The sequence below is a fragment of the Aulonocara stuartgranti genome (assembly GCF_965226115.1).
Source record: "Aulonocara stuartgranti genome assembly, chromosome: 20".
Taxonomy (NCBI): Eukaryota; Metazoa; Chordata; class Actinopteri; order Cichliformes; family Cichlidae; genus Aulonocara; species Aulonocara stuartgranti.
In genome coordinates this window covers 29,549,862-29,569,955 of record NC_138956.1, presented here as the reverse complement: position 1 = coordinate 29,569,955, position 20,094 = coordinate 29,549,862, and the positions used below count along the sequence as shown (strand labels likewise).

At 41.1% G+C, this 20,094-nt stretch overlaps 1 protein-coding gene across 8 annotated transcripts in view; it reads right to left on the bottom strand.

Annotated features, from left to right (window-relative positions):
• Positions 1-20,094, bottom strand: part of arhgef10lb (Rho guanine nucleotide exchange factor (GEF) 10-like b) — a 42,749-nt gene that overhangs the window by 2,518 nt on the left and 20,137 nt on the right. For all 8 annotated transcript variants that reach the window (XM_082518896.1, XM_082518900.1, XM_082518895.1 and 5 more), the window contains 10 exons: positions 18,861-18,976; positions 13,337-13,464; positions 13,117-13,217; positions 12,229-12,350; positions 4,238-4,324; positions 3,680-3,903; positions 2,816-2,973; positions 2,537-2,679; positions 1,178-1,349; positions 206-322 (listed from right to left, as the gene is read on the bottom strand). In XM_082518896.1, the coding sequence (XP_082375022.1) occupies positions 206-322; positions 1,178-1,349; positions 2,537-2,679; positions 2,816-2,973; positions 3,680-3,903; positions 4,238-4,324; positions 12,229-12,350; positions 13,117-13,217; positions 13,337-13,464; positions 18,861-18,976 (1,368 nt within the window). The remainder of the gene's footprint in view (positions 1-205; positions 323-1,177; positions 1,350-2,536; positions 2,680-2,815; positions 2,974-3,679; positions 3,904-4,237; positions 4,325-12,228; positions 12,351-13,116; positions 13,218-13,336; positions 13,465-18,860; positions 18,977-20,094) is intronic.

The following is a 20,094-nucleotide window of genomic DNA, read 5'->3' as shown; positions in this document are numbered from 1 at the left end:
TCCAGTTTATTGAGTTAACTTTGTTTTGGTGAGTGCCAGAGCCTTCATGAGTACGTGTGCATTATCAGGCCATCATGCTACATGGATATATTGTATATCACAAGAGATCTTGAGATGTTCAACCAGTAATGAGCACATGCTGTGTGTACATTCAACTTCAGTCACAAAAACATCAGAGAGCAGGAGCGCTGATGCATGTTCTGACCTGTGATCTTCGGGATACCCTCAAGAGTCGGTACAGAGAAAGTGATGATGACGCCCTGGCTAGTCCCCACCCACAACATACCCTGAGAGATCAGTAAGCTGGATACACAAACGTGACCTGGAAAACAAACATTTAACCATTACATTGGTCATAGTCTAACTGTACATGTTTTATTCCTGCCCAGCCCTGACAACACTGTGTGTGTGTGTAGTCTGCCAAAATTTGAACTCGGGCTGAGCTCTGTCACTGAGCAGCTCAGTTCAATTTACAGCGTGGAGATCTTAAGGAAAAAGTGAACAGGAAGGGAAAGTTTCCAGTAAACTGTAAGCGTATTGTAGTATGGGATATCACACCCCTGTGTGTCTTGGCTGAAGACATCTCTATTCATGCCTTTAAGGCAGATAACCTGTGATGACACTATGTAACTGAATGTCTGAATGTTAGATAGACAGCATTACATATTGTTCGTAAGAATGGGAGCAAGTTGTATAGAACAGAAATGCATCATTTAATAACAACTTCTGCTAACTTCTGTTCCCTGAAGGAACAAGGTTGCCCTGCCATGCAGTTGGGTTCAATAATAATAATAACTTAGATTTGTATAGTGTCTTTCAAGAAACCCAACTTTGCTTTACACAACAGTAACTAGAGCTTAAAATAGCTATGGGTTGTGGGATTTGTTGAAGAGGCGAGTTTTGAGAAGTTTCCTGAAGGACTCCAGTGTCGTGCCATCGTGAGTCTCATATGGGAGAGAGTTCCAGAGGGTGGGGGCTGCCACACTGAAGGCTCTGTCCCCAAAGGTATTAATAAGGTTGGTGCAAGGGACAGAAAGGAGACCCATTCAACATGACATCTGAACATTCAGGCAGTGACAACAATATTCTAGAAATGCTAAACACAGGTCTAAAAGCAGCTATGCTGTATTCTTGGTATGCCCGTCTGTCTCGGTGACAGTATCGTTTTTGGCCTTGCCTGGTGACAGATAGTTGGTACGGGTGGAGATGTTGATTTCCTGCAGTTGTTGCAAGGTCTCTGTGTGGAACAGATGAATGGAGGATCCTTTGGTGAAGGCCATCCAAACACCTCCACCTGAATGGACCATATGGCTAACATGGAAGTCTGGATCTGAGTGGGCTTCGAAGCTCTGAAACACAGAGAGAAAGGGTTAATCTGTGGCTTATCTGTCAAAAAAAATATGTCAGTTGGTTTCACAAAATGTGTCATATGACTCATTTTGTGGAAAATATTTTTTTAGGAAAACACGGTACATGAATGTTCTGAAGAATATTTTAATTCATGTAAACAATAATCTGCTGGTTGTTCAGTAAATAAAGCTCTTGCCTAGTTGTGACTGTCATCTGTAGTCATCTGTAGTATTCGGGTAAGTGTGTATGCTGAGAATACATATTTACTAGGGGTGGGACTCGATTAAAAAATAATCTAATTAATTAGAGGCTTTGTAATTAATTAATTACGATTAATTGCATTTAATCACACAAGAAACCTCGCCTCAAAGTGCAAATTTTTTTTTTCATTTAAAAGGGTTTTAGCGGGCGACAGAATCAAATAATACACATGGATGTGAGTATTGTAAACTCGAGCTCTTTTCATTTTTTGGGAAAAAAATGAAGCATTTAAACTGCATTTCAATTCAAAACAGAGAAACAAAAATAATATCCCTGGTCAAAATTGGGCAGACCTTTGACAACCATTTGATATTTGATGCTCTACTGTGAATAAAATATGGATTTATGAGAACAAATCATTTCATTCTGTTTTATATACATTTCACAGAGTATCACAGCTTTTTGGGAATCAGAGTTGGAATCCAATCCAGGCAGTATTTTCCTAAATGTGGTTTACTGTTGATGCTGACCCATCAAACACATTTAACACTTACAGTTTTATTCTTCTCTTGTAGAACTGGTAATACTTATTGAGCTTACTTTGGGCCTTGACATAGCCTGTCAGTTCACTGTCTCTCTGAAACAAGCCCTTTTGTCTTATTTGCCTTAAAAAGCAGCTTTGAACAGCAGGTAGGTGGGACTGTTGAGCTGGTCTGATAATTTAGTTTTGCATTTGTGGTGGATTATACATCCAAGAATATAAAAAATGTCTGAAATGCAATAGTTAGAGGACTCTGAAGCTTGAGCCGTTGGTTCACAGGAATCACTTGTAAAAATGCCAGCCTCATTATTGGGTCATTTTGACATGGATCCACCACTGTAACAGTATACACATCCATTGCAGAGCACAAGGGAAAGTGTAAAGTGTAAAGTAAAGTGTAAGTGTAAAAGTGTTCTCAGTGTGCATACTGAACAGTCAATATACCTGCATGCAGAGGCTGTCTCCTTGTATGACAGTGACTTGGTTTTCACAGCTGGCCCACATAGTGTCTTCAAGTGTCAGCAGACAGTAGACCGGCTTGGAGCCAAGAGACACTAGCTTGCATGAATCCACATCCCACAGTCGCTCTGACAGGAAGAATTAGTTGGTGGTTTAGAACCTAATTTGAGCTCTGTGATTTAGCTCCTACTACGCTAGTGCATGACCTCATTAGTCTGACATGCAAACTCGCATCATGTGAGAGTGGTATCTGTGACAGCTCACCTCCAGTTTTTCTGTGGTATATAGCTACTTTGCCATTAGCCAGTCCAGCAAAAAGGAACGACAGTAAATGTTTGAGGCAGAGCACTGGACAGTTGTCAGGGTTTACCAAGGTCAGCAGGCACTGAACAGCTGTGTCCACACTGCTCTGAACATGGATACTGGAAAGACAAGCAGACAGAAAAGTCACATATTACACATGGGGCCAGATTGTTGCTGTTGCTGCTGTAACAAAATAACATAGCTCTACATTAGTCTTTCAAAATCTCATAGTACAATCTGCTCAAAGAGATACATAAGAAAATTGAATGTCATTACCTGATTTCATGCTTTTCATGTAAGTTTTAAGGTTGTCTTTGATTATTTATTTATATATATATTTTTTAGAATAATGTATTTTGCAATCAACTTGTTTTCTTAAGCCTTTTTTGTGCAATCCAAATCAAATAACAGCAGAGTACCACATTCTTTCAGTTTATAGCAACATAAAATTACAAAATGGGTTTAGACATCCTTTTTCTGGGGAAAAAAATAATAATGGCATAATCAGCGTAAAAACTGCCTGGTGCAAACCTCGGCATGAATGAGCAACTGTAAACTCCCACAAAAACATATGTCAGCAGCAAAAATAATTGTTTTTAGCAGCAGTGACAAAAGAGGGTTCATCCTGGCCTTAAAACTGGTCGATGAAGTGAAAGAAAATTGATGATATTAAAAAAAATGGTTCAATATTTTGAGGAATTGTCTTCTTTTTTTTTTTCTAAACTTACAATCGTTAGTCAAATATAACAAAACTGTGGTCCAAACAATACTTAATGTTCCGACAGCTATAAAACTAAATAATGTCCTGTGTTGGAAAAGACTGACCTGCCGTCCTGCAGGCCAACACAGATTATGTTTCCTGTCTTGGCTGCCCTTGGGCCTTTCTCAGTCCCCTCCTGGAGCACTGTACTGGGGCACGGCTCCTTCACATACTCCAGGCAAAGGACTGGGGCTCTCAGTGGGAGGGTTTTGACCAAGCGGGCACTGGCTCGGTTCAGAGAGAAAATCTCTACTTGCCCATGGTTGGAGTTGCCACCTCCACCAGCAACCTGAAGACCATGACAGGAGAAAAGTAGCTTTGCTTATCACAAAACAAAACAAAAAAAAAAACCAACAGTCAAAGCAATTATGCCATGGATCCGTAATGTACCAATAACAGTGTGTCTCGAAAGCACAGATTTGAACAGCCAAGGTTTTATACATAAGTTCTTACAGCAGGGGGACAAGCTTACCCCAGCAGCAGAGCTAACACCGTGGTAGTGGTTATACAGACATAAAACAGAAACCGCACTGAATAATGCATTCAAACATACAGATCCACATAGGAGCAGGTGAATACTGAATAAAAAAGATGTTTTCTGAACAGTGGAAGCTTAAACTCACCCAAAGGTAACCCTGTGGCAAGGATGTGCTGGCAGTGCAGAAACCAAGCAGTCTGGACTGAGATGGGCTGTGAAGAGCTGCCTCCAGCTGGCCAAACATAGCAGACATGTTTGAAACATTAATAACGTTATAAATCATCTCTAAACAAATAATTAATTAATGAAACAGAACAGATAAACAAATTATTCAAAGGTCAGTTCAGTTATTAAAACAATAATGTGTTAATAAATTAACATATTTAATTAGTGAAATGCTTTCTCATCTCATACAGCTAAAACTACTCAGTATCACTCATATATATATATATATATATATATATATATATATATATATATATATATATATATATATACCTTAGCAATCCTTATTCGATTCCTGCCTGGGGCGTCTGTATCCAGTAAGGGTCCTAAGGCTAGACCCCCTATGCTAAGTGAGCCTACCGCAGACATGAGTGAGACAGATAAATACGAAGGCATGCCGGCTCGGATGTTGCCCGGATCAACAAGGTCCGCGTCAGGTGTTGAGGAACCAGGGCACCATGACGACAAGTGGGCTACTGGAACAAGAAGGCATTGGTGGGCAAGAGACGAAAACAGGGCGTTGTTGGAATGCTACTACGCAAGTAACCCTGGCGGAAGGGGCTACATGAATAGGATGAGGGATGTGTTCCAACATTCGAAAGAAGGGACTGCTATCACAACTAGAGATTGACGAGGTACAACATAAATGCTACGGCAAGGAGGAGTCAGGACTCCAGGTCAGGGGGGAGATATCATCACCCCCACCCGAGATTGGGTACATAGCCCCAAGTGCGATAGGAGAAGGATCGTTGAGTGTGAGAGGAACTGACCTGAAAAATAGGATCATGGCCAAGCTTGAAACCTGGATCCCCCGTAGCCGGTTACCAAGATTACGTGAAGTACCCTCAGAAGGTCTGCTAGATGATGTTAATGCAGCACTACGGACGATACCTACAACCACGATTACTGACACTAACAAGCTGATCTACAATACGGCAGCAGTGATCAGTGAGATGCTTGGCTACAAGTTGAACAGCCACAAGGGGCAGTACCCTCCATGGAGAAGGAGGCTAGAGAGCAAGATCAAAGTAGCACGGAGGGAGGTTAGCCAACTAACGGAGTTGCAGAAAGGTGCGGCAAAGAAGGTGCATAAGAAATACATCAAACTGTCCTTACCTGAGGCCTTGGAAACTGCCAAGCAAAGACTCACAGCCTTGGCCAGCCACTTGAGGAGGTACACCAGAGAGATAGAAGGCAGGAGAATAAACCAGCTGTTCTCCACGGAACCAGCAAAGGTGTACTCTCAGTGGCAAGGGAACAATAAGAGAACAACACCACCAAGGCTGGAGACAGAGCAATACTGGAAGAGCATATGGGAGAAGGAAGCAACCCATAACGGCAATGCTCAGTGGCTAGTGGATGTGAGGGCAGACCATAGCAACCTCCCTGAACAGGGTCCAGTAACCATCACAGTGGCAGATATCCAAGAAAGGGTCTCCAGTATGAAGAACTGGACAGCACCAGGGCCCGACATGGTTCACGCCTACTGGCTGAAGAAGCTGACTGCACTCCACGAGCATCTGGCAGCACATATGAACCAGCTGCTAGTTAACGAGAGACACCTGGAATGGCTAACCGAAGGTCGAACGGTCCTGATCCCCAAGAAGGGACCGGTCCCATCCAACTATCGACCAATAACCTGCCTCAGTACTACATGGAAGCTCCTGTCAGGCATCATATCGGCTAAGATGAACAGGCACATGGGTCAATACATGAGTGGGGCACAGAAAGGGATTGGCAAGAATACCAGAGGCGCAAAATACCAGCTACTGGTAGACAGAACAATCAGCCGAGACTGCAAGGGGGATGTGGCGTACAACACTAGAGGCCAACTCCAAGCCCATAGCACAAGTCACCATCAAGTGTGGGATCTACCAAGGAGATGCTCTGTCCCCACTGCTGTTCTGCATAGGCCTGAACCCCCTCAGTGAGATCATTAACAAGACTGGCTACGGATACCGACTACAGAATGGAGCAGTTGTCAGCCACCTCCTGTACATGGCTGGACAAAGCTGGACTGAAAGACAGCACAGAGGCGCTAATCATGGCAGCACAAGAACAAGCTCTGAGTACAAGATCCATAGAGGCTGGGGTCTATCACACCAGGCAAGACCCCAGGTGCAGGCTGTGTAAAGATGCCCCAGAGACAATCCAGCACATAACAGCAGGGTGCAAGATGCTAGCAGGCAAGGCATACATGGAACGCCATAACCAAGTGGTTGGCATAGTGTACAGAAACATCTATGCTGAGTATAACCTGGAAGTCCCAAGGTCAAAATGGGAGATGCCCCCAAGGGTGGTGGAGAATGACCGAGCTAAGATCCTGTGGGACTTCCAGATACTGACGGACAAAATGGTGGTGGCTAACCAACCGTGGTGGTGGTAGACAAACATAAGAAGACGGCCGTAGTGATCGATGTAGCGGTTCCGAATGACAGCAATATCAGGAAGAAAGAACACGAGAAGCTGGAGAAATACCAAGGGCTCAAAGAAGAGCTCGAGAGGATGTGGAGGGTGAAGGTGACGGTGGTCCCCGTGTGTGTGTGTGTGTGTGTGTGTGTGTGTGTGTGTGTGTGTAGATTTTTTAAAATTATTACTCAAGTATAAAAACAATAATAAACACAGCTGCAATGTTTTGGTTCTGTAACCTTTATTCTATCATTACTTTATTAGAGATTAGGTGTAAGAGTTGTTTAGTGTGAATAATTAAATAATAGTTTAATACAACATCATATTGTGCCTTGTACTTAGATAGACAGCAAGTAGAGAGTGATAGATGAGATGAGGAGATGGAAGGAGGAAGAGAGGCAAAGAGTGAGTGTGACAAAGTGGGTGAGAAGACCATTTGTCTATATTCTTAGTTAACATTCTTGTTTTGATTTAACCATATTTCACATGTAATCTGCAATAGGCAAACATCTACTATCTCGGGTTTGTTTATGTTTTGCACTTTTACAGATTATATAATATAACATCTTGGTTTAAATCAATTCCTACAAGTTTGTTAAGTTAACATGTTCTATATTTCAACTGTTAATTTGTATTGTTTAGAACTTTCCTTACGTACCTGTCTTCTAGAAACAAAAGGAGGAAATGTAGTTTTACTTCCTGCTTTATACCTTCTGAGTTCATCTGAGGTCACAGGAAGAGACCAAGTGCAGAAGGGGAAGAACTCTTATAATTTAATAAAGTTGATTTTAGAGGGTTTATAAAGAAATAGATTTATTGTTGTGATATGTATTGATTACACCACAGAGTTTGTTGCCAGTAAGGAGGAGTAGTAGAGGTTTGAATATAATAATGTTCATCTTACCTACTTACTGAATGGAATAGTCCAGAGGAGAAATTGTTTGGTTAAGTGGACTATTTAAGCAGAAGAACTCAGGTGTTTCGGGAAGAAAGGTTCAGGTCAGTGTAGCTGTGTGCAGTTTGACCTTAATTTCCGTTGATTTAAGTTCAGTTATGTTTATTTGAACTGAGTTAATTTGGAGTTGAGTTTGTTTCTTTGTAAATATTTTTTGGGTCACAAAATACCATACCATACCATACCATACCACCTTTATTTATGAAGCACTTTAACATAAAAACCAGAGTTCACAAAGTGCTGTACATGCTAATAGCATAAGTAAAGAAAATTAAAATGAGATAAGATAAAATAAATAACTAAAAAACTAAAATAAATTGAAACATGTTAAAACAAATTGAGTCAACCCCTCTAATCAATGCCAAAGGCTTCAGCGAATAAATATGTTTTAAGAAGACTTTTAAATTCAGAGAGAGAAGAGGCCTGCCTAAGATGCAAGGGTAGATCATTCCACAACTTTGGAGCAACTACAGCAAAAGCACGATCACCTTTAAATTTATACTTAGTTTTCGGTACCTTAAGGAGCTGCTGATTGGCGGACCTAAGGGAACGGGCAGGTGTATATGGTTGTAGTAGCTCCGAGAGGTAGGGTGGGGGGGCAGGCCATTAAGAGATTTAAAAGCAAATAAGAGAATTTTAAAAACAATCCTAGAATGTACATGTAGCCAGTGGAGTGAAATTAAAATTGGGGTAATGTGCTCAAACTTTTTTGTTCCAGTTAAAAGACGTGCTGCAGCATTTTGCACAACCTGCAGGCGCCTAATGGACGCATCACTAACCCCAAAATAAAGTGCGTTACAATAATCCAGCCTAGAAGTAACAAAGGCATGGATTACTGTCTGAAAATGCTGTTTTGATAAGATAGGCTTTATTTTGGCTAATTCCCTCAAATGAAAAAAGCTACATCTTACAACAGCTCTGACCTGGCTTTCAAGTTTAAGATTTGCCTCTATTTTAACTCCCAGATTAGTGATGACTGGTTTAACATACTGTGCCAGTGAACCAAGATCTATAATAGTGGCCTCAGAAGCGCCACCAAAAACCATCACTTCTGTTTTCTGTTCATTAAAATGTAAAAAGTTCAAAGCCATCCAGGCCCTTATTTCATCAAGGCATCTGAGCAGCAGGTCTACTGAGAAGCCATTTATCTTTTTAAGTGGGAAATAAATCTGGGAGTCATCGGCGTAGCAGTGGAAAGAAATCCCATGTTTCCTGAAAATAGACCCAAGGGGTAGGAGATATAGAGAGAAAAGAAGCGGGCCTAAAACTGAACCCTGTGGGACCCCACATTGAAGAGAAGCAGCAGAGGATACAAACTCCCCTAGTTTCACAGAGAAAGTTCGCTCTGCCAAATAGGATCTGAGCTACTGCAGTGCGGTACTCCGCATACCCACCAACTGCTCTAAACGGGAAATTAAAATATTATCATCCACTGTATCAAAAGCAGCAGTTAAATCTAACAGCACAATGATAACACAGTCACCTGAGTCATTTGCCAAAAACACATCATTAAAAACTCTTAAAAGGGCAGATTCGGTACTATGTAAAGCTTTAAAACCAGATTGGAAAACTTCTAAAATACCCTGTTCTTCTAGGAAGGACATTAATTGCTTGTAAACTACCTTTTCAAAATGGTGAATAAATCACTTGCTACACTGGACAGCATCAGTCTCCTGCACTTCTTTGACCGCTTAAGTCAAGTTCTACCACAGTGAGTCTATTAGGGTACCTGGGTCATTGACCCAGTGTTTTCAGTTCTTATTTTGTTTTATTACTGTGAAGGTTTTGGTTTCTGTTTTGCATTTTGCATTTCTCTTTTCCCCAGTTCTTCTGTGTGTGATTTTGTAGTTCCTAAGTTTAATCCCATACTCCCTCTGTTCTGTGTCCAGTCGGTCTGCCCTCATCTCACGTCTCTGCTCACTCTGTTGAAGTGTCTGCTTGTGAGTCTGTGTCTGTGAGTTCAGTCTGTGTTCCCCGTTTTACTTTGAAGGTCCATGTCTTATGTTAATGTGTCTAGTTTTGCTTCCTTTGTCTTGTTAGCCCTGATTTGTCCCAGCTGTGTTTCTCTGCTGTTTCCCTTTCTCTGATTGCGTCCTCTGTATATTTAAGTCCTGTGTCTTCCCTTGTCTGTGTCGTGATCTTCATCATCCCGTGCTGTGTGATCCATCCATCCATCCATCCATCTTTCTCATTTAGTAATAATTGTTTGTTTCGAGTCCATCATTTCTCCTAGCCTGCCTGCACACAGCCTTCACTTGACAGAGTCGTAGGCAGAGCCTGCTTTATTTCCTACAGTTTTTTTTTATCTGTTGCCCTACGGTTCCAAGTGCTATCACCAATCTGTGCATTTTATTATCTCATAACACTTGTTTAATCAGCTACAATCTCTCCTATGGACTCTTTAATGTCTACAGTCTCAGATCAACACAGCCGTGCCCTCCAGCACTATCAGCAGCAGGAGCAGCAGCAACCCCTCAACAGCAACATTGCACCTATCAGGTAAAACATAAACTATGTTTGCTTTGCATTGTCCCCACCTAATGACAGTGATAGTGTATGATGCGCTTCCACATTAGATTCTTGATGAATGTGTGTTGTTTTTATTCAGCCTGGTTCTACAGGGAGTGCAGAATTATTAGGCAAATGAGTATTTTGTCCACATCATCCTCTTCATGCATGTTGTCTTACTCCAAGCTGTATAGGCTCGAAAGCCTACTACCAATTAAGCATATTAGGTGATGTGCATCTCTGTAATGAGAAGGGGTGTGGTCTAATGACATCAACACCCTATATCAGGTGTGCATAATTATTAGGCAACTTCCTTTCCTTTGGCAAAATGGGTCAAAAGAAGGACTTGACAGGCTCAGAAAAGTCAAAAATAGTGAGATATCTTGCAGAGGGATGCAGCAGTCTCAAAATTGCAAAGCTTCTGAAGCGTGATCATTGAACAATCAAGCGTTTCATTCAAAATAGTCAACAGGGTCGCAAGAAGCGTGTGGAAAAACCAAGGCGCAAAATAACTGCCCATGAACTGAGAAAAGTCAAGCGTGCAGCTGCCAAGATGCCACTTGCCACCAGTTTGGCCATATTTCAGAGCTGCAACATCACTGGAGTGCCCAAGAGCACAAGGTGTGCAATACTCAGAGACATGGCCAAGGTAAGAAAGGCTGAAAGACGACCACCACTGAACAAGACACACAAGCTGAAACGTCAAGACTGGGCCAAGAAATATCTCAAGACTGATTTTTCTAAGGTTTTATGGACTGATGAAATGAGAGTGAGTCTTGATGGGCCAGATGGATGGGCCCGTGGCTGGATTGGTAAAGGGCAGAGAGCTCCAGTCCGACTCAGACACCAGCAAGGTGGAGGTGGAGTACTGGTTTGGGCTGGTATCATCAAAGATGAGCTTGTGGGGCCTTTTCGGGTTGAGGATGGAGTCAAGCTCAACTCCCAGTCCTACTACCAGTTTCTGGAAGACACCTTCTTCAAGCAGTGGTACAGGAAGAAGTCTGCATCCTTCAAGAAAAACATGATTTTCATGCAGGACAATGCTCCATCACACGCGTCCAAGTACTCCACAGCGTGGCTGGCAAGAAAGGGTATAAAAGAAGAAAAACTAATGACATGGCCTCCTTGTTCACCTGATCTGAACCCCATTGAGAACCTGTGGTCCATCATCAAATGTGAGATTTACAAGGAAGGAAAACAGTACACCTCTCTGAACAGTGTCTGGGAGGCTGTGGTTGCTGCTGCACGCAATGTTGATGGTGAACAGATCAAAACACTGACAGAATCCATGGATGGCAGGCTTTTGAGTGTCCTTGCAAAGAAAGGTGGCTATATTGGTCGCTGATTTGTTTTTGTTTTGTTTTTGAATCTCAGAAATGTATATTGGTGAATGTGGAGATGTTATATTGGTGTCACTGGTAAAAATAAATAATTGAAATGGGTATATATTTGTTTTTTGTTAAGTTGCCTAATAATTATGCACAGTAATAGTCACCTGCACACACAGATATCCCCCTAAAATAGCTAAAACTAAAAACAAACTAAAAACTACTTCCAAAAACATTCAGCTTTGATATTAATGAGTTTTTTGGGTTCATTGAGAACATGGTTGTTGTTCAATAATAAAATTATTCCTCAAAAATACAACTTGCCTAATAATTCTGCACTCCCTGCATGTGCCCCTTTTTAACTTTGAGCACCCACCCCTTCAAACATCTCTGCACGGCCCTGGTCCACACATAGCAACAAACCATTGATGAGTAGTTTGTTGCTATGTGTCTTTTGGACTGCGGTTACCCACTTGTAAGAAGGCCAGTGAAAATACTACATGGGAGGAAACTGTTCAGGCTATGAGGAATGTGTGGACATGCAGCAACGCAGGGGAAGAGCTGGTGAAGCTGAAAGCAGGAGGTCAGGATAGTCCAGCTGAGATTGAGTCACCACAAATTTCCTTCATTTAATTAAAGACTAATCAAACACAGACTCTAAGTGAAACATTTTTGGACAACTGTATTTGTCATCAGCAACAGCTCTCTCACCTTCAGAGTGTGTGTTCTGGAGGAGAAAACCGAAAGTTTACAGGTAAGCAGTGGGCAGCTTAACAGAGCTTTCGTCTTCCCATCTTCTTCAGCACATTCCCAACCTGATGTGTTTTCCTTTCCTGACCAAACAACAGACACGCACGCACACACAAACATTAAAGACAAAAACTAACAACTTTCTTAAACTGTCAAAATGCAGACTTTGCTGTATGATAATGATGATGATGATGATGATGATGATGATGATAATGATAATAATAATAATAATAATAATAATGATGGATTGCATTTATATAGCGCTCATAGATCCTCAAAGCACTTTACAATTCCACTATTCATTCACTCTCACATTCACACACTGGTGGAGGCAGCTACAGTTGTAGCCACAGCTGCCCTGGGGCAGACTGACAGAAGTGAGGCTGCCATATCGCACCATCAGCCCCTCTGGCCAACACCAGTAGGCGGTAGATGAAGTGTCTTGCCCAAGGACCCAATGACCGAGACAGACAACGCTGGGGATCGAATCGGCAACCTTATGGTTACAAGATGAGCTTCCCAACCCCCTGAACCACGGTTGCATGTATGTAGTAACTTTAAAGTTGAAGACAAATACAACTTATGATTAAAATTAAATGTAAAATTAATTTGATGATTTATTGGTGAATTAATGTCAAACTCATGTCTCAGCATGAATAGGCTGCAAATTTCAATTTAACCTAAAATTGGCTTTTATTGTTTTACAGCATTTATCAGCACTGCTAACTGGTTGGTAGTTTTTAGGTGAAGCACAAATCTAAAAAGATTGTGAATCTGAGTGCTCAGAGTATCAAAATGCTATGCACGCAGCAGTCCATTTCCACACTCCACACACACAATTAAACTTACTCTGGGCTATCTTGGCGAGGTGAAGACGGTTCACCCAGGAGATCTTACTGAAGGGGTTGGGAGTGTTGAAGACCACCACGATGCTCACTGGACGACCAGACCTGTCAGGCATAGAAGATATGACCACATAATATTCAAACACTTTCACACACCTCTGCCTGGTAAAACCTCACTGCCCCTTCTCTAAGTCTGCTTTGGATATGGACCTCTTGACACTTACTTGTCAGGTTTGCCTGGAACAGATAGGCGTAGGCGACACTTGTTGGCGTTCTGGATCTCCTCCTCCTTTAGACGGATGAGCCTCTGCAGAGCCAGACACCAGTCCTGAGACACTGTGGTATTCAGATTCTGGCAGGGAGATTAAAAAAAAGGGGGAAATAAAGGATGGACCTCACTTGCTTGGGGTGGGGTTGTGTTTTGTTTTGTTTTTATTTATAAACAAATACGGCAGAGGTGTGGTCGCTTGCTCAACTGCAGGTGCTGCAGTGAACTCAAGGGTCGGTCCCAGGGAGGTTGGAGAGACGGGTGGAGATAATTTATCTAACAAGGTTTTTCCCTTTTTATAATAAGATCAGAGACAAGAGGAGAGGAAGAGTGTACCGAACTGGGAAGAGTTATATAAGTGCAAAATCAATAAGAACCCCTAACACAACCGCAACAACAGTGTGTTGGGTTGCAGTCTTTTACATACACATTCAGAGTTTTAATCAATAATGTGCTTAGACATACTGCTGCTCACTGATGATCACCTTTTCTTAACCTACAATTCTTTCATATAATTTTATGGTCATTAAAAGCTGTTGAGCCATACCATTTTCTCAATACTACTGTAGGGTCCTACAGTATATAGCACCTTGATGTGAATTTTGTAAAACGTGAATTGAATTGAAAGTGAGAGCTTTAATCATCTACCTACTACTCTGCACATCACCCATGTTCTTAAAAATCTGTCCTGTACTATTCTTCTTCATATGTATGCCTGGTTTGAGATAGTAGGCATTAATGCAGTTATAGCTGTCTGTCCAAAACAGCTTGCTATTATGATATATTTATATTTAACTGGTTAAACAAAACAATTATTATTAATCAAGAGGACAATGAAGTATTACAGTTTTTCTTGATTGCTTAATCACTATAACCAATCTTGTGAACCCAAATTTCAAAACCATAATGCCACTTTCCAAAAAGCACACCCATTACCCTGAGCTATAAACACTATGCCCCTGCTTTACCACATGAGTCAGATGTGGTGAACTGTTACTGCAAAACTCTACACACAAATCCCTACATTTGTCAGTGCTGACACCATGTGGTCACTTAGAAAGCACTAGCAGTCAATAATGCTAACTCACATCAGCACAGTTTTAGCTCAATTAGCACACAATTAACGAAGTGGAAACACTAAAAGTCAAAATGTATCACACACCAATCAGAAACTTTGATAGATAGACAAAAGCGGAAAAGTCAGCTCATTCAGGTTTGAAACAATGGATCCAAAGACATTTCAAGGAGGAGGAGGAGAAGGAGGTCTAGGACACCAGGGAGGAGGAGGTGGAGGAACATAATTGGCCATTGGGCTATTGTAAATGCCCCCTGGTCAGCGTGGAGGGAATGTTGCTCCCTGTGCCGGCATCAGCCAACGAGGGGTACACCACTGCCATGCCATTCTAGGACCCTATAAATAAGGGGACCATATTTTGATTTCCAAAAGGAGGACACTTGGCCCAGTCATGAAAAACTTTATTTACAGTTTTTCTGAATTGCTAAAACACTAAACCCCATTGTAAAAACTAAATTGTCAACTATGAAAACTCTTTCATCAAATCAATCTCACAGTTGCCAAAATCTTAAACACTATTTATGTGGTTAGGAGACCGTTGGCAAATCTGAATCTCCCGTTTACCAAAACTCTCTAAACACATTCTCAAACACAAAACACATTTAGCAGTGTGGTGCACTTGTATCCAGAATGGTGCACACAGGCAACAGAAGTTAAACACAACTAACACACTGTTTTCATCATTAACTCTCTACCACTCAAAATGGAAAACACATGTTGCAACCTCTTCTTTTGTTTTTTGCTAGATTGAATACAGCTTCATCCACGAAGATGTATTCATGAGGCCTAACCATTGAGTCAAGTACACAACAAACTAATTTTAGTTCTGTAAATGAATAGTATGATGTATACATGTGCTGTGTATACAAGTATACTTATAACTAAATTGTTTTTTGTTTAGAATTGAAGGATGGCCACATGAGGGTGGAAGGACATGAATGCGCTCACAACACCAGGAGACACTTATTGTGGATATGGTCAATCAGAATAATGGAATTCGACTGCATGGAACACAGCAGTGGATTATAGAAAACAACATACATGTTGAATCTAGCAAAAAGGAGAAGAAAAGGTCGCAATGTCATAGGTCAACGTACCATTATTGAACTGCCTGGCCAGCGTGGTGGAAATGTAACTGTGCTGCCATCAGCAGCTATGGGGTTCTCCGCTGTCATGTTACTGTTGGGCCATACAACACCGAACTTCTAGCAACATTCCTGGATGGTCTACAGGATGCTTTGCTTGAGCAGAGACATCGCGAGCAGGCAGAGCATCCCATATCATTTGGGACAATGTGAGCTTTCACCGAGGTCCAAAAATATGCAACTGGTTTCACAATGAGCAGCATTTTATCAATGTGTTTCTTCCACCATACTCTCCCTTTTGAACCCTGTCAAGGAGTTTTTCTTAGCATGGAGATGGAAAGTATACGACCGAAATTCTTAAACACAGGAAAATCTACTTCAAGCAGATTAAATTATCTGAATATGCTGTAAAATATTTTTTTTTATGTATATGTAACTTTTTTTATTGCAGTTCTTTTTTCTTTTTTTTGTTAAAATGTGAGTACAAGTATAAATGAATGAATAAATACACATTCTTTTCCCGCTTTCTCACAGTGTTTTGTATTTATTTCTGTAGTGTGTAATAGTTGCTAAGTTGTGTTTGCACGTTGGCTGGTTTTGTGTGGTTTTTGACAGTAGTGCTTGATTTTGAGAAAAGTTTAAATAGTTTGGGGTCAAATGTTTGGTTTTGCAAGACAAATCAAAGGTTTTGTGTGTGTAGTTTGAATTTTACAGTTTGTGTTTAGTGTTTTGAGACAAAGAGATGAGATTTTAGGAAATGTGTTTTAGCAATTCAGAAAAACTGTATTCTGGTTGCTTAAAGAAAACGTTAACATATTTAAATGATGCCTTCTATGTGCGGTTAATGAATGGTGAAATAAAAAATATCACATAGGCTTTTACAAGTCAAGTGCAAAAAAAGAGGATGGTTGGTCACCCTACTATAACACTATGCTTCTCCTTGCTTTTCTTGGTGGTCTGAGACAACATATGTTCCAGTGGGACTGAGGGGAACCAGCAGCCAGAGCAGCCTCACTACGTTCTTGTTGTCAGCTTCCATCACGCTGCTCTGGTTCGAGACTGGTTTACCAATAACCCAAGGTTTTCTAACATCTTTCTGCCTGCATACTCTCCCTTTCTAATCCCGAGGAGTTATTTTCGGCATGGCAGTGGAAAGTGTATGACAGAGAACCGTATGCCCGTGTATATACATTGGTTGCGTCTTTTGTGTTCATCATGTGAAAAGGTTTTTGAGGGTAAGAACCAAAAGCAACGTAACTTGTTTTACATTTATTGCACCAGTGTGTACAACTATGTTGTCGTGTGTGTGTTTTTGAGGTCTTGTGTGTGATGTCTGTGGGCAAAGTTTGGTTTTTCAGCAAGAGTGAATGATTTTGAGTGTAGAGCTTCATTTTGACCTGACAATACGATGTTTGGGAAATTGGGTGAGACATTATGGATTTGTGCTTACTGTTTTGGGGATACAAGGCATAGTTTCAAGAAATGTGTTTAAGCAATCGAGAAAATCTGTAAGCAATCGAGGAAAACTGTAAAATGAAATCAGAACAAATCTCTTTTACAAAGTGCTAACACTTGCCAAATATGACACCAAAACTAAAAGGTGTGATTTTACATAGTGTGACAGTGTTTCCATAAAATTTAAGAGTGAAATTTCAGAAGGAACACATCAATATATCTGTCGATTTATCGATGGAACAGCAGAAAAGCTGTGATCAACCAATCTCTATATCTCACATGCTTTCAGAACACTTTTAGGAAGACATACCTGCTGCATAAAGCAGCAGGTTTCAGGCCCCTCTTCTGTGGAACCAGCTTCCAGTTTGGATTCGGGAGACAGACACTATCTCTACTTTCAAGATTAGGCTTAAAACTTTTCTTTTTCCTAAAGCATATAGTTAGGGCTGGACCAGGTGACCCTGAATCCTCCCTTAGTTATGCTGCAATAGACGTAGGCTGCTGGGGGATTCCCCTGATTCATTGAGTTTTTCCTTTTCAGTCACCTTTCTCACTCTCTATGTGTTAATAGACCTCTCTGCATTGAATCACACTTGTTATTAACCCTTTAAGACCTACCATAGAACCAAGTCCGCCAGAGCTTATATTATATTTTTACATGCTGTGGAGCCATTTTTGGGAGCATTTCAAGTTGCTATACATCAATACAACCATTATAGCCCAGATTTTAATAATATGTATTCATTAAGTGCATAGTAATTACATAAATTGCAAAAAAGTGCAATAAACTACAAAAAAATTTAAAATCGTTTTTGATTTTTTAACATATATTTGTAGTTAGAGAAATTTAAGAGGCTTATCCCTCAAAACTGTAAATACAAAAAAGTTGCACAAAATAGTTTCCCACCACAGGAAATGTATTTTGAGTGTCTTCATAGTTTTATTTTTGAAATACACCAATTTTTATACACTGCAGGAAAAACGAAAATAAATATTATAATCAAATTTGCAAAAAAACAGCATGTGCATCAAAATAAACTATTTCCAGCAGTGCAATATGAGTCCTAAGCATCCCAGAAAAGACACAGAAAGTCATAAAGTCAAAGATAACTTTTAAAAAGAGCAGTATAGGCCCTGAGGCCCTGATCGCAAAAAAGACTACATTTCCGCGAAAATGACGTCACTTCCGGTTTCGGGCAGGTAATGGCGGAAATGCAAAAGTTCGCGCTGACGTCTATTCCAACGTAGGAAGTGTTATGGACAGCTGATCGGATCGGTAAAGCGTGTTTCTGGAATATTATGTTTTTGTTCCTGCAAGCGCTTTTTATGCAGTTTTTGCAAAGCTTTATGTGGAAGGAAACCATGACCTAGGACAAGCTGATGGCATAAGATGTAAGTACAACTCCTCCGGTTTCATATGCAAAAAAAATTTTTGCGCTAGCTTACGTGGTTGCAGTGCTACTGGGATTTAAAAATAGTTACGCATAACAGAGCGTTCCCGCTCCAATCGGCTCTAAAGGGTTAATCTCTGTCTCTCTTCCACACCATGTCTTTATCCTGTCTTCCTTCTCTCACCCCAACCGGTCGCAGCAGATGGCCCCGCCCCACCCTCAGCCTGGTTCTGCCGGAGGTTTCTTACTGTTAAAAGGGAGTTTTTCTTTCCCACTGTTGCCAAAGTGCTTGCTCATAGGGGGTCATTTGATTGTTGGGTTTTTTCTGTATGTATTATTGTAGGGTCTACCTTATAATATAAAGCGCCTTGAGGTGACTGTTGTTGTGATTTGGCGCTATATAAATAAAACTGAATTGAACTGAATTGAATTGAATTCATAAAGCAAAGTGAAAATAATAATAAATATTGTTACCTGGTAGATTCCGTGGAGCGTGCCAACCAACAGTGAGACCTCCTCCACTACAGCCAGGTCATGCTGCAGCTCTTCCAATTCCTGATACAATCTTGGAGGGCCAAGCAATACTTTACCTGAAACACATACGTGGTCACATTTAGCATCTATGACAGCTTTGTACCAGGCATCTTCAGTATCAGAGGGGACCTCTGGTGGGTGCTTGGGGAAGTCCCCCTCCAATGCCAAAGATTCCCAAGCCACTGCAGAGCACCACCCCGAGGGAGGCCAGAACATCTAGCCACACGCCCCAGAACCAACAAGCACATGCATCGTAGTCTAAGGAGCTTGGAAAGAAAAGCATCTGGACTTCTTTAGGCTGCTTGAAGACGTTTCACCTCTCATCCGAGAAGCTTCTTCAGTTCTAGGGTCAAATGGTGGAGAGTCCCAGATTTAAACCCCATGGGGGTATCCCCCAAGGAGGGACAAAGGACCCCCTGATGATCCTCTACCTAATCACATGAACCAAGGTGTGAAAATGGGTGTGGCTCATGAAAGTTATGCAGTTTAATGTCTCATTGCACTCTGAAATGAAAGCATAGTACAAATACGCAATTGGAGTAAAAGAAATCATGGAATCAATTTATAGACCAAAATGTATTCTAAACTTTTGACTCATCAAAGTAGCACCTGATATAACAGCTGAACACAGCCGTGGCTTCTTTCTACAATAGAAATCAAATATTCTCCCATATCTGTAGCAGAAGTTCCCATAAATGTGGACCTTGTAGGTTGCTTTGCTTCACTCTTCTGTCCAGTTCATCCCAAACCAGCTTGATGGGGTTTAAGTCTGGACACTCCGTGTTTTCAAGCTCACCACCTTGTTCTTTGTTCCTGAGGTAGTTCTGGCACAGCTTGGATCTATGTTTTGGGTCATTATCTTGCTGTAGGATGAACCCCTGACCAACTAAGCTCATACCAGAGGGTACTGCATAGTGCTGCAGAATGCTGTGGTAGTTGTTTGGGTTCAGGGTGCCTCTCACTCTGGTAGTGTATATATTGCTTTGCACTCAGAGCGCATATAAATTTCGATTTTCCATTTTATATAAGAACATTAGCAGTGCAGTGAAATAATTGTTTTATGCGTTCATGTTCAGAAATAAAAGTCAGCAATAATCATAGAACACAAGCATCACTTTCTGTGTGGTTGTTCAGTGTGCACAGCCTGTGTTTATATTTTCTGCAAACATATATT